A 14,565-nucleotide genomic window follows, 5' to 3' on the forward strand; every position below is an offset into this window, starting at 1 on the left:
GGTCACTGTGTAGGTTCTAGAGACACGAATTACCCAAAGTTTATCGATCCTGGAAATTTCTAATTGCTGCCACCCCTGTGTTTAACTCCATGGAGAATATTGAAATTTTTGATTTTCAAAATCTAAGACCGTGAAAAGTTTTCTTATATGAAGAGATTTATAATGAATCCCAACAAGTGGTAGATCAGAAAAAATTGAGAAAGAATCGGCCTTTTTGAGGCATGTCGCAAATATTACGCTAAACATTAGCGATATATTTTCAAAGCTACAGAAGAGCGTCAGCTACCTTTCCATAAATCACGTGTCTCGGGAAGTAAACTATCGAAACCAAACTCTGTCGTAAATTGTTCGGGTAATTAGGCGCTAGACGTGTGTATTTTCTCTTCGGGTGACTTGCTAAGGTAAATCACTGCATGCATGAATAGAAGCAACATTATCTTAACAGTCTGTGAAGTTATAGAGACAATACGAAATTACGTGAGATACGCTCTACCAAGATAGGTAAACCCGTACTGCATTAGATCAGCCTTCAAGTGAGAAACTCATACATGATTTCATTACACTGATCTCGCTTGGATTATTGCAATAGTTTACTATTCGGTCTCCCTTCATTTGAAATATGCACACTGCAAACATTTCAAAATTAGACATCTCGACTTGTTATCAAGAAGGAGAAAGGTAATGACGTAACTCCCATATTTTGACCTCCATTTGCTCCCTGTTTAACAACGCATCCAATTTAAAATTCTCTGTATTACTTTCAAAGTACTCTGTAGTCATGTACCATCTTATATTGGTGACCTCTTGAATGGACGTTGCACCAGTCACACCTTACGTTCACACTGTAATGGGGAAGTTAACTTACATCAACCCTTGGTCGCACAGCTTACTATGGAGATAGAGTGTTTTCAACTTATGCGCCTGCTTTGTGAAATTCTCTACTGTCACACCTTGGTGCTCTTCAGTCATTTGATAATTTTAAAGTAGGGTTAAAAAATTACCTTTTTTAGTCATTTTACATATGAGATTTACATCTTGATCTATTTTTAACCATTCCCTGATTTTATAAGTTGTGACTTTTATTATTTTTCTTATATATTGCTGTTATTTTTTGCACTTTTTTAAGTAAAGCGTATTGGGGCATGCAGACTGAACCCTGCAATTACAATCACCTGGTTGATCCTTACACTGATCTCCGGTGATTACCCTCTTATTATGCGATTTGATTATACTTGTCATATTCCTCATACAGCCGTAACTCACTTTGTGTTTGTATTGAAAAGAAAAGACACAATTAAAGTTAGTTATAGCTGTATGAAGAATAATGCAAGTATAATCAAATCGCACAATTAGAGGCTGTAATCGCTGTAGACCAAAGTAAAATGAATTAGCTGATTACAGTTCCCGAGACAAGGCTACATGGCTAATCACATGCGTTCACAAGGCCAAGGTATCAATGGTAGACAGCAAGGAGGTCTACACGGAACTCACTGATAACACCTTCAAGACTCGCTTCGATAATTACATGCAATCGTTCCGTAACAAACAAACACAGGAACAGCAAGCAGCTGTCAAAGTTTATTTGGTCTTTACAAGACAAGGCCAAGGTCTTTGACATCTCGTGGTCAATTATTTCCCAAGCGTCAAGTTACTCTAACTTCAGGAAGTGATGTAATCTTCTTATATCATGAAAGTTACACATTTCCTATGCTGACAAATATATGGTGTTTAACAAACACTTTGAGTTGGTTTCAAAATGTCGCCACCAAAACAAATATTATTTATCACATTTTAACACCACCTACAAATAGAATGGTATGCCAAAACTATTTTGAGCTTAGTGTTAAAAATCTTTTCAATTCTGACTGAAAATTGCAGGATGTATGAAACTTAAGTATGAGATATTATTACTTTGTTTTTAAGTAATTTGTGTTAATATATATATATTCTATATATATATATATATATATATATTATATATATATATATATATATATATATATATATATATATATATATATATATATATATATATATGGTTTATTTAGATGCACAGGCAGTAAGCTTGGAAGAGATCCCTATTGATACAGTCACAGTTGTTGGCAGGGATGCACAGCTGAACTGCAGTTTCCGTAATCTTGGAAGCGATACGCCAACATGGAAAATTGAAGAAAATGGTCGCCCTGTTAAAGTAACGAGCAACTTCACTATACTTCGGCCGGGATACAGCTTGATTGGCGAAGCATCGATTGGAGGATATCAAGAATATCATTTGCTCATGATGAACGTACCTTTAGAATTTGGTGGAACATACACATGCACTTTGCTCGGCCCGCCTGGTCTTGATCACAGTGCAGACGCAGAGCTAATAGTACTTGGTTTGTAACATACCAATAATGTTTATTTAATCAGCTACTGACGATTAATTGGTAGATGATGAAAAGGACAAAAATCATATTAGGCTGCTTTAGGCAATGTCAATATTATTTATCCAATACATCTTTATTTTTGGCGGAAGCTTTATACATGATGAATTCGAGGTTGAATGGGCCGTGGGTACAGAAATATGGATTCTCTATTTGTTAGAATTCATTGTTTAATAAGCTACCTCTTTAGGAGGTGAGCTTGAACAAAAGTCTGCCTTTCGTACTTAAAGCACATACTGCGTTAACTAAAAAAGAAAAGTCATCATGAATATGAACATACTGTTTTGTCACTGAATTTGTAAATAATGAATAGAATATCATTAAGTTGTCTGCATTTTGTATTCCGTACAAAAACAGAGTTTTGAGTCTCTGGATTTGCTTGTCTTTTCTTGCTATTGTTTTCATATCTTTTCTTCACATTTTGTGTCTTCCCTTTGTAAATATGCTCTTAGCGTATATGGCTATATTTCTTTAATTACAGAAAACGGACCAATTTGTGGGATCAATCCAGGTCCTACAGTGGTATCAGAGGAAAACGAGTCAGTATTTAGCTGCCATGTCAATGGTGACCTACTGGGTGACCTAGTTTGGTTTAAGAACGGTAAAGAAATCTCGCGTGGCAATAGTTCCTCACTGGAATATTCAACGACACTTCAAAAAGGCGACAATGGTGCGGTGTATAACTGCCAGTATGAAAACCAAGATATTCCGTCAGACCTTTGGCCCCAGCTGATATGCGCAGACGACATAATCGTTGACGTGCAATGTAGGTATAATTTATGGTAGTAAGTATATCAAGGGTTCCGGTTTTTACAGGTGCTATTGTCGCAGACGATGGTGTACTTTTTAAATTGCAATCCTTACAAATTTTCTTACCGTGTCACTTCATATTAGTGACAATTAATGACATGAATGAGCAAAAGTAATACGTTTTAGATTAAAAATGATTCAGACTGCTTGGTTGTCGACAGTTTTCTTGAGCCGAGTGGTTTGTCTTCGCTGGAAGACTAGGTGCCGTACGTTGTTCGTTCGAATTCGATTGGAAAATCCACTGGATTTAATCTGTACCGTGCTTCGGGTTCTAAAGTCGATTCTACTTATATGCTTTTAAATGTACACATTCGTCGTATGAAGGAGGATCAAGTATGGCAAATATAGAAGGCATCATGATTCCTCTGATAAACTTTCTGCAATATATCAATACCTAAGTATTGGGCCTACAAACCTTTTACTGAAAAAGGGATAAATTGCTCGATGAAAAATTAAAATATTTTGAAACTGCATTACAGATGCTTTGTGAGATGTGGGTGTTGGGTGGAGGGCACTAGATATTCAGATGCGCAAAATTTCGGCTGAAGCCGCACACTGTTCGAAATTAATTTATTGAAATGAACACAGTCATGGTATATAGCAGGAGAAGCACTATAATTATGGACTTTCAAATTATCCTTTCTTGTCTGTTGTACACCAATGTGTCTCTTCTCATACACCTCCTTTTACTTTTTGACATTTACAGACCCAGCGTCAGTTGCTGTGACAAACAAGACGATCGGACCAGTATTGGAAGGCGACAAGGTATTTGCACTCTGTCTAATTACAGAAGATGGTAATCCTGAGGTTTTGCATGATTTTTACTGGTTAGACCAGATGGACGGAGGGCAAACGATGGATTATTGCTGATCGACAATGCACCAGACGAGACAATGGAACGTACATTTGTATGGCTGAAAATATGTATATGATAACAGTATCGGACAAGGGAAGGTGTCATATGACGTTATCGTTCACTGTAAGTAAAACATCGTTTAGTTGAAAATGCAGACAAAAACCCACAAAGAGAAGAAAAGAGCATATAAAATGAGAGAGACAGAGTAATAGAGAAGCAGATGAAGAGACAGAGACAGACATAGGCAGATGAAGGATTATTCCAAGGCAATAAAATATGTTGAAGCGATGGTAAAGGATGCAATATATATACATAAGTTTCTTCCTTAAAATAAGGGGAAGACAATTTGAAATTCATGAAAACTATGTTTTAGAAACAAACAATAACAACAAACCAATGATAAAACATTTCAGATGAACCGTTGGTACGAATAGAAGAAAGTAGCTATGGTAAAGTGATAGAGGGCGATGTTTACCTCGCAAGTTGCATTGTTGATGCTTATCCTGAAGCTGATATTGTTTGGACCGATCCCTATGATGAAATCGTCAACAGTAGCCAAACACTGGTCATCACAAACTCAGCGATATCAGACGCTGGAACGTATACGTGTCACGCAAATAATACATATTTCAACGGACACATTGGGTATGGAAATTCGTCAATTTTCGTGGATATACAATGTAAGTACCGCGGCGTTCGTGCTCTGTGTGGTTATTACACATAAGTGAATTTATTAAATGTATCCTTTGCGAAATATTCAACATTGTCCTTTACACGCTTTCAGACCTGAATGTACAAACGTTTGCAGAAACGCATTATTTTTTTCAGTCGACAAAAGTTGAAGTAGTCGGACATTCCGTATCATGCTTGGCAACCGTTCCGATTTAACTGCGAAAAAAAACTCCTTTCCTTACATGGTTCTCGTGTCTCCCAATTTTTGCATCACTGTTATATGCTGGCAGTTAACTGTTGTCAATGGTTGCGAAGTTTTGAACCAAAGCATCAAACGATGTGAAACCTTAAAAGAATTGCAGCCATAATTATTTTATCTATTTACAATAGATTCACCAGAAATTGACCATTTCAATGAAACAATAGTCGTGATCGAGGACAGGAACTTTACTATAATCTGTTCTGCCGATGCCAATCCGTTACCAAACGTTACGTGGAAGAATGACACAGACTGCTTATCAAACGGTGAAATGTTGACGTGTGTACAAGTTCAGCGACAACAAAGCGGTGTTTATATTTGTGAAGCTTCAAACATATTTTGGAATGGTGTCACGACAACAAGCTTAAAGTCATTTCAGCTAATCGTGCAATGTAAGTTCCAAAGGTATTTGTCATTTCTAGTGACGTAAGTGTGTAATATTACTTATTAGAAAGAGGAACTTACAGAAGCATGTCTGCTATAAATGCATTCACACTAGTATGAAAGCTGAAGTTAAATGTTTTTATTCCGAATACTTTTAATAATTTAATAACTTTGTTTTATTACATTTAAGGGGGCGCTTCACCGTACACAGCGTATTTTGCTCAAAAATCACTTTTTCGGAAATATTCATTCAATGTTAATTAAGTTGTAAACTAAAGATTAAAATATCGATTAGACTCACGTTTTAGCTTGTTAGGTAGTTGTAAGTTGCCTGATACAGAAGTGTTAATTTATGTAAATTTATGCAAATTACCCGATTGCCTGGCTTCGTTTTCCTCCAAATTTCTAAATTTTCAAAAAATTTAACTTCACTCTGGCTGGGTCAAATTTTCTGAAATTTTGAAATTATGTTCTTTAAATGATACATAATAAAATGACTCTATTGTTTGGCAATAAAGTTCTTACATTTTAAATAAGAGGCATTTTAATTTTGCTAATCATGATTTTTACCACTTTTTTGAGTGTCAGTCTTTGAATCCTTGCCATTTTAGAATGAGGATAGATAATGCAAATTTAAAAAGTCTTTTTTTTTATTTCACATACTCTCCTTGGAGTACTAGTGAAATATTACATTTCAGAAAATAAAGTCAAATTTCTGACTTAAATTCATTTTTATCATTAAAGCATCATGATTTTCAAAAGATTTATGATATTGAACTGAGCGATTACTATTATCATTTCCTAAATTCACCACGTAGCACACAACCTTCTCCAAAATAAATGTCACAACCACCCTCTACAGAAGCTTTAAGTCATCTCCATACCGATATACAATGATTTTTTTATCTGCATCACAATTCCATCCTTCGAGTAAACTATTGCTACCATACTAAACGTTAGAGTCTCTGCTTTTTGAAAATATAAGCTGTTATTGTTTCCCTCACCAGACCCACCTACACTTTACGTGCCGGCAGAGCATGTCTGCAAGGAAGAAGACAATGTATCTGTGTCATGCAACGTCAGACACGCGAACCCATTAGACGTGGATATTTGGTGGCTCTTAAAAGACGGGAAAATGGTACCCGGTGCCCATCTCTTTCTAGACCGAGTAAGTCGCCTCGACTCGGGGAATTACACATGTATAGGGGCCAACACATTCTATGATGGCGATCGAGGCTATGGAAAGAACACAACAATCGTCGATGTACAATGTAAGTTCGATCGTTTAAGTCACTTTACTAATAGTGAAACGGGAACGAAACGACTTAACTGGCATAAAATGCTCACCTTGACATCGATGTATTTAACCTTGGAAATTTAGCAGAGGCAAAGATCTCATAAGATGGCGTCAAGACAAACGTAATTGTGTATTCGGTTACACGTCTGTTACCCGTAGTTGAACTTAATTGATCTTATATAAAGATATTGGGAAATATTGACAGGTGTCTTTTTCCCTTAAAATTATAAAATGAGGGTTCAAGTCTCACTGCTTTCATTGATGTATTACAGACAAACCCGAAATACATTTACAACAATCGGAAATACGAATCAAGGAGCAAGCCTCTGTTACGTTAGCATGTACTATCGATTCCAATCCTACCTCGGATGACCATAAGTGGACTTTTAATGGACACCTGATGTCGTCTGAATTAATTCACACCATTGACCGGGCTAATCGTAGTGATGCCGGTGTTTACAATTGCACGGCAGTTAACACATTCTATGACGGTGAAAAGGGGACTGGATTCAACATTACAAAATTGATTGTAGAGTGTGAGTATGGGAGTTAATTTTGTAGCTGTGGTTTCATTTTTAACCCTTTGTTGAGAATCAAGGAAACAGAATCAAGCAAGGAATTCTCCATAGCTTTTGACACCCTACTTTATCATATTGATGTTCGTTAGTATGATACTGTGGAGACACGCAGTGACACCTTAATAAGGATCTACTCCAACAGGAATTCTGAAGTTAACTTCTGTTTCAGCCAGCATATAGAGTGACCAAAGTTAATCAAGGCATACTAAATCGTGTACATACATTTTCAATGACTAACGATTAAAGTGTTTCGATTATGATGAGAAAATTAAAGATAAAAAAATGTCTCTGTCCTGCTATGACTTTAAATCTCTCTAGTTTTGTCCAGTACCAGTACCAGTACCGACTGTCACTGTGTGTTCCTCTTTTTATGTTTCTCTGTCACACCGTCTCTCCTCGTCTGTCTGTCTGTCTGTCTGTCTGTCTGTCTGTCTGTCTGTCTGTCTGTCTCTGTCTCTCTCTCTGGATATCTCTCTGTCTCCCGTTGCGTGCGTTTGTCTCTGCTTCCTATTCTCTCCCTGACTCTGCCTCTGTCTGCCTGTGCGTATGTGTATTTGTCTGTCTGTCTCCCTCTTATATAATATCTGGACTCATTCACAGCCCTTCGATGGGTACAGTCTGTGGTGAGTGTTGTTTAGCTCAACGAGCTGCAACTCCCCCTCACTGGTTACTCTAGCTCGTGCTTCGCAAGATTAAATCAGCTATCGTGCGTAGCCAGCGAGGAGCTGTAAGAGAGTCTTCCGTTAATTACGTCTCTTTCAATATCAACCCATGTGTATTGCATTCAACTATAGACATTTCAGTCATCGACGTCCAGGGCCCGGATAGTGCTGTTGTTGAAGGCGCCAAAAGTACTATTACATGTACGGTGACTGACGGGATACCTGATCCGTATTCGATTACATTGTATCACATCAATGAAACTGTCAATGAGGTTCAAACGATTGAAAATCGATGGGTCAAAAATCACACCTTTGACCTCGGGGTGGTACAACGCTGGAACAATGGCAGCTACTACTGTGTAGCTAATACGAGTTTTGCAGACGGAACTATCGAATCAGCAAGAAGTAAAAGCATTCAACTCCACATACATTGTAAGTAGGTTGGCTTCTACAATTTGTTTCTATTACCCGAGAATCTAAGAATTAGTACATTCTTCGTATTAATACACAAACGGTTACATTAAAATGCCAACTGAAGGCCACTTGCCGACTAAAATCAGTGCCATAACACATTCATTATATCTTACATTGTTTTATCATATTATATAGTGTCGATGGAAAACATGTAAAACACTTGTGTTCCACAATCAATATCTGCAGATAGACCAACTATAACAAACCCGGAAAACGAGGAGATCACTGTCGCCTCAGGGTCAACTGTGAGTCTGCACTGCAACGTGGACGCCTACCCAAGTGCTGACATCACGTGGACGAAGAATGGTGAAGAACTTGAGCTAGGGGGTGACGGTAGTAAACTGCACATCTCCGCAGTTAATGACAGCGACGAAGGATTGTATGTGTGCACGGCTGAGAATTATATCGGGGTTGATGAACATGAGATACAACTAAACGTAAATGACTCAGAGCATGCAACGCAAGGTAAGTGAATAGTCTTTGCCTAATTTTGTGCCATGTACTATTTATTATATTTTCATGATATATATAATTACTGTAAATATAAGAATAAAAATGAGGGTATTAAATATTTGTTTAAATTTTATTATATTATTGATGTCATATTGCAAGATAAATTCGTCACGGCAACTTCTCATTAGTCAGGGAAAAAAAATTCTTACGGTATTTAAATAAATGATGCATAGTCAACTTAGTAAATATACACATTTCAATCTTTCAACATATGAGGAAAAACAAGTTTTCTTGTGGCAGAAAATGTAAAAATTGCTTTAGTCTCACTGTACGATACAACAAACTGTGAATTGTATTTAATCATAGATCTAGATTGCAACCGTTTTCAAGCAATTGCAGTCCCCTGCTTACCGTCTTCTTTAGCTCCTTGTAATATACTTTTTTTCTTGGGTGAAATGGCAACTAGATCATCTTCTTCTGGATGTTTTCCAAAAGTAATGGTTGCACTATTTATGATTTTTCCTAGGCACACCATCTTCAAGTTCATCCGGTGGATCACCGGTAGCTATAGCCTTACCATGTGGCATTGTTTTTGTGGTTGCTTTTGTCGTTGTCCTTGGCATTGTCATCAGAAGAAGGAGAAGAAGAATGAAAACGGTGGAGAGAGAGAAACCTGAGTGTGGAGATAAGGTAAGTTCCATTTTTTTATAGCATTTTCCCCTTAAAAATTTAATCTGCACAACCTGATTATTTTATATGTGATGAAAGCTACACTTTGGTCGCACTGTTTATACACTGCAAGCGAATGTAAATCGTATGGCCTTAACCATGACCTAACTTAAACCAACCGATTTGGCGGCAAGTATGAAACAGCAGGCCCCTCAACCCGACCCCCTAAAAATCACAAACTTTATTCTTTATTCCTACAGTGTGGACAATTCGTGCTCTGAACTTTAGAGAAGTTTGATGTTTTATGCGTATCTTATCATGTTCAACGTTTGAAGTTACAAACATGACACAAAATAAGCATACGCTGTTGAGTACTGGTTTGAAAAATGGTCTATATCAGGTATACGTTCGTCACGTAGAGATATATGATATAATAAGTAACTTCCTCCAATGATAAGTTCGATTCCACGGTTGAATAGATAAAACAAGCTATATCAAATATTTAACTTCGACGTTGCTATACCACTGACCTTTGAAGTAAAACTGGTTTACTTGTCATACTTATTTAACAGTTTGAAGGAGACGGAAACGCCTATCAAGAAATAGAGTTCGAGCAAGTGCAAGAGGTTTGTCATTGTTATTGTTAACTTTTAAATTACTGTTATTACCAGAATATTTCAAATGATTTCTCGTCAATGGCGTCCATCCTACTTGTACCAACAAAAGGTTGAAAATTTATGAGCTTAATACTGATATCGCATTTGTAATATTTGTTTTAGTTAAAGGGGAAGTTCACCAAGGATGATTTTTACATATGTGGTAGCTCTGTGGTCATTTACCCCAGAAAAGCTATTTTCACCATTCATAACTCGCCCGATTTCTACGAAAATGATAAAAATAGTACAGGAAAATGCCCTTGTAATTTGAATCATGGGGAAAAAGCCCCAAGCTTGGAGCTTGCATCATGTGATATGGAAGGGACCATCTTCGGATGGGTATGGCCCCCACATTGTCCACTCACAGTAATACAGTAGTAAACAGCAACACAAAATCTGACAGTGGACAGTTTATTATAAGTGATTCACCGTTTATGCAAGGATACTCAGTATAAACAAAAGTTATGTAAATACGCACAGCCTGGTTTAAGCATGGGTGAGTGGACAATGCCATACCCATGGGAAAATGGTGCCTTCCATATCACATTATGCCAGCTCCAAGCTTGGCGCTTTTTTCCCATGATTCAAATTACATGGGCAACTTCCTGTACTATTTCTATCGGTTTTTATAAAAATCGTGCAAGTTATAAATGGCGAAAATAGCTTTTCCGGGTTAAGTGACCACAAAGCTAGCACATATGTAAAAATCATCCTTGGTGAACTTCCCCTTTCAATCAAAACAAATTGAAAAGAGTTGTAAGCTTTCCATGATTGGTTCAAGGTTGATTATTATCATTACCTAAATATCGTTATTGATCAAATGATGCTGACAGCAAAATCGTCTCGAAACTGGACAACTGTGGCACTTGTTGGACGGTAAGTTTCATACAAAGTGCGAGGCAAAGAACTCGATAGTTTGTAAACAACATCATTCTCGTGAATTCAACAGCCCAACGTCTATTCAAGCATTGAACCCAACCCCGTCCCGGAGCGTCCGAATTCCTACGCCGATTTCGAGTACGAGATGCCTATCGAAGTGCTACTCGAGTTTCCGAAAGAAAACGTCCATCAAAAGAGTATCATCGGCGAAGGTACATTTGGAAAAGTTGCCAGAGCTGAAGCATGGAAACTAGCAGGCAAGGAGGGTCGACAATAGTAGCTTTGAAGACTCTCAAAGGTAATGTGTAGCAAATATGTTATCATTTATTATACTACAATGGTATGTATTGAGAGAGAGAGAGAGAGAGAGAGAGAGAGAGAGAGAGAGAGAGAGAGAGAGAGAGAGAGAGAGAGATTTACATTTTCATATATCAAGAATCCCAGCATCTCTCATATCATATACGCCGTGAAATTATATTCTAAAATAAGATAACTTCAACTTCACGTCAATAACTCTTGTTTCTCTGATCTGTTGATTAGATAACGCTACCGGAGACGACAAGAAAAGTCTGCTTGATGAATTCGGATTACTGAAAAATATTGGTCGACACAAACACATCTTGTCATTGGTGATGTTGTACCAAAACAGGTTAGTGTAGCTTCCAACATCACCAAGACACCCCGACCTACCCACACTACCGACCCATCCCAACCCACCCACCCCAACCAACACACACACACACAACACACACACACACACGCTCTCTCTCTCTCTCTCTCTCTCTCTCTCTCTCTCTCTCTCTCTCTCTCTCTCTCTCTCTCTCTCTCTCTCTCTCTCTCTCTCAGCCATACATTACCACTTTATTGAACATCAGCGCGATATTTTTAGGCAATCGATGTTAATCCATACAGTGTGTGACATCTATTATCTAAGCATAGCCATAGGCAGACGATACATATTGATTTGTCATAATGCTCTGCTCATTACTCTTTAACAGTTTAGTTCTGTCGTTCGACTTTTTTCAGCATTTCGTTTTCTTTTGTCTGTACTTTTACTAAAGATGATATTTACATGCTGTTTGAGTACATGGAACTTGGCAACTTGCAGGATTATTTGAGAAAATCTCGTAACTGTATTGCGACCGAATACCTTGAAGCTGGAGAAACGTCCCCGGTCCTGACTAGCGGTGATCTTATCATCTTTGCTGGTCAAATCGCAAGTGCAATGGAGTACCTGTCATCCAAGAAGGTAAGCCATATTCTTGTACATTTTAGATCCTATTTGATGTTGGATACAACTAACGCCCTACCTTGTGGTTTGTAAAGCGCTTTGAACGATATCGTCACAAATGTTTTCGTAAAGCAATATGTAAGAAAATATGCGAACAGATTTACGGTATGACATGATTGGAACGTTCCGAATGTGCAGAGGACATGCGTACTGCAGGATAATTAAAGCTGATAGATACTTAAATCTTCCTGCTATTAAAGGCAAAATCAAAAGCAGAAAGTATTCACCGAACAATACAGATGAGACTAGAGAGCGTGAGCACACCAAAGGGAAAATTAATAAGGACAGTGAAGTAATCAATGTGGCTGCAAAGAAATTAATGCGCATGTCATTCTTGATCTCGATGAATATTCATCTGCAATGCGATTTAAAACATGCTGCTCGATTAAACGTTGTCGATCCTACCTGCACATACACTGTCATGCTAAAATATGTCTCTCTGTTCTACACAGTGCGTTCATGGAGATCTCGCAACTAGGAATGTTATGTTAAATGGTGGCAGAATTTGTAAAGTGACAAACTTTGGACGAGATTTACGAAGTCATAGCAATGCCAAAGAGGTGAGTGACCCCAGAATTGCATATGTTATAATTATATATATATATATATATATATATATATATATATATATATAATATATATAATATTATATATATATATATATATATATATATATATATAAGAGCGAGATTTCACATTTTAAGCTTCTGATATGGCTTACAGTACTTCAGCAAATCTGTAAGTAAAGCGTGGTTTCTGTGTTTTCAGTCACAGTGTTCCCAACGTGTACGATGGATGGCACCAGAAGCAATCCAGGCGTCTGAATTTTCAACAAAGAGTGATGTTTGGTCATTTGGCGTCGTCGTGTGGGAGATAGTCACAATAGGTAGGTCTCAACAATAATGTTCCTATTTCAATAATACATTTGCAACACCCTTGCTTGTTGCGTTGTCTATAAATACACGGACATTTTTGACACATTTGACCATAAGCGTTCAGCATGTCTTTGTTCAAACTCCTGTTAAGTTTCTAACAAACGCTCTTATTTCATATGCTAAATCTGGTGCTGCATTTTATAATTGTGTTTATTTGCACTGATTTTTTTTAAAACACTCATTTCAGGACATACGCCATACCCAAGAATGTCTGATAATGAGGTTAAAGCATATCTGAAGCAAGGGGGTAGGATGAAAAAGCCAACGTACTGCGATGGGGACCTGTGAGTTTGAATAACACTACTTTTCTAAAAGAAATAACATGTATTCCTGCGTAATTCTTTAGCGTTTCGGTGGTCCTATGTAGAATGACCAAAGAATGAGGAAGAAATCTTAACAAAATATATTTCTTCAATCTTCTGCATGTGGTGTGGTAACATAATTTAATCCGTTTTGTGACTTGCTTATGATTAACGCGAATGGTTTGTACGCCCTGTTATAAAAATCTGCCTGTTAACTAATCTTCTCTAGATACCTCCTTGTGATGAAATGTTGGTCCGAAAAGCCGAAACGGAGGCCGAAATTCAAGGAGATTGCTATCGAGCTGGAAGAAATGGAACTTGACAAAGAGGTAAATGTAAACTCTCGATATGCCGACTTAATACTTGTTACTGTAACGTACTCGCCAAAGTAAGGGCAAGAGAAAAGTGTGAACTGTGTAACCGCTTATCATTCAAATGTCTGTGTATTTATTTTGTTCCTGAATGTGTTTGTCATTCGTTTTTCCTAGAATTACATCGACATGAAAGGTGCTTATGAAGATAAGATACAACTTCGGAGTAAAGAAACATCCCGATGATTTGGGACTAGACGATTCAAGCATTAACTCTGTCTTTGGGCTACATACAACCTGTCTTTTGGAATTCGTGTAATGTAACTCAGAGTTGGCATAGTCAAAGGCAATAGGAGTCTAACTATGACAGTTTCTGTTGTGGAAAACATGTCATGTATATTCACTTGTAGTTAGAACCATAGTGATACTTCGGGACTTATAAAGAAGATTGTATACATTGAAACCCAATTTTTGCTTTGCTTTATAGTATACGCATCCTGACTGAAGTATATTTTACCCAGATATCCCAAGTCGATCTAATAAAATAATCACAGTTGCCATTGATACATTTCGAAAGTATCTATCATGGTGGTAATTGGTAACTCACCAATTAATATTGAGTGTTGTTTATTAATTTGTATATTAAAGTGA

General features: G+C 37.4%; 2 protein-coding genes and 1 long non-coding RNA gene across 3 annotated transcripts; all 3 read left to right on the forward strand.

The window, feature by feature from the left end:
- The first annotated feature begins 2,545 nt into the window (after positions 1-2,545).
- On the forward strand, positions 2,546-9,821 carry LOC139128596 (hemicentin-1-like). Its single transcript, XM_070694346.1, has 11 exons — positions 2,546-2,552; positions 2,908-3,192; positions 3,943-4,032; positions 4,506-4,772; positions 5,155-5,415; positions 6,415-6,678; positions 6,977-7,240; positions 8,077-8,376; positions 8,605-8,883; positions 9,398-9,561; positions 9,801-9,821. The coding sequence occupies exons 1-11, from the start codon at positions 2,546-2,548 to the stop codon at positions 9,819-9,821; spliced, it is 2,202 nt and encodes a 733-aa protein (XP_070550447.1).
- A 289-nt stretch (positions 9,822-10,110) lies between these two features.
- Positions 10,111-11,716, forward strand: LOC139128608 (uncharacterized). Its single transcript, XR_011551352.1, has 3 exons — positions 10,111-10,166; positions 11,146-11,373; positions 11,616-11,716. It is a non-coding gene; the product is annotated as an uncharacterized lncRNA (long non-coding RNA).
- A 427-nt stretch (positions 11,717-12,143) lies between these two features.
- On the forward strand, positions 12,144-14,429 carry LOC139128604 (tyrosine-protein kinase receptor Tie-1-like). The gene is made up of 6 exons (XM_070694352.1): positions 12,144-12,324; positions 12,819-12,926; positions 13,141-13,252; positions 13,489-13,585; positions 13,833-13,932; positions 14,092-14,429. Exons 1-6 carry the CDS (start codon positions 12,148-12,150, stop codon positions 14,158-14,160), a joined length of 663 nt encoding a protein of 220 aa, XP_070550453.1. The 5' UTR covers positions 12,144-12,147; the 3' UTR covers positions 14,161-14,429.
- The last annotated feature ends 136 nt before the right edge of the window (positions 14,430-14,565 follow it).

Source organism: Ptychodera flava, unplaced genomic scaffold (assembly GCF_041260155.1).
Source record: "Ptychodera flava strain L36383 unplaced genomic scaffold, AS_Pfla_20210202 Scaffold_60__1_contigs__length_796720_pilon, whole genome shotgun sequence".
Lineage (NCBI taxonomy): Eukaryota > Metazoa > Hemichordata > Enteropneusta > Ptychoderidae > Ptychodera > Ptychodera flava.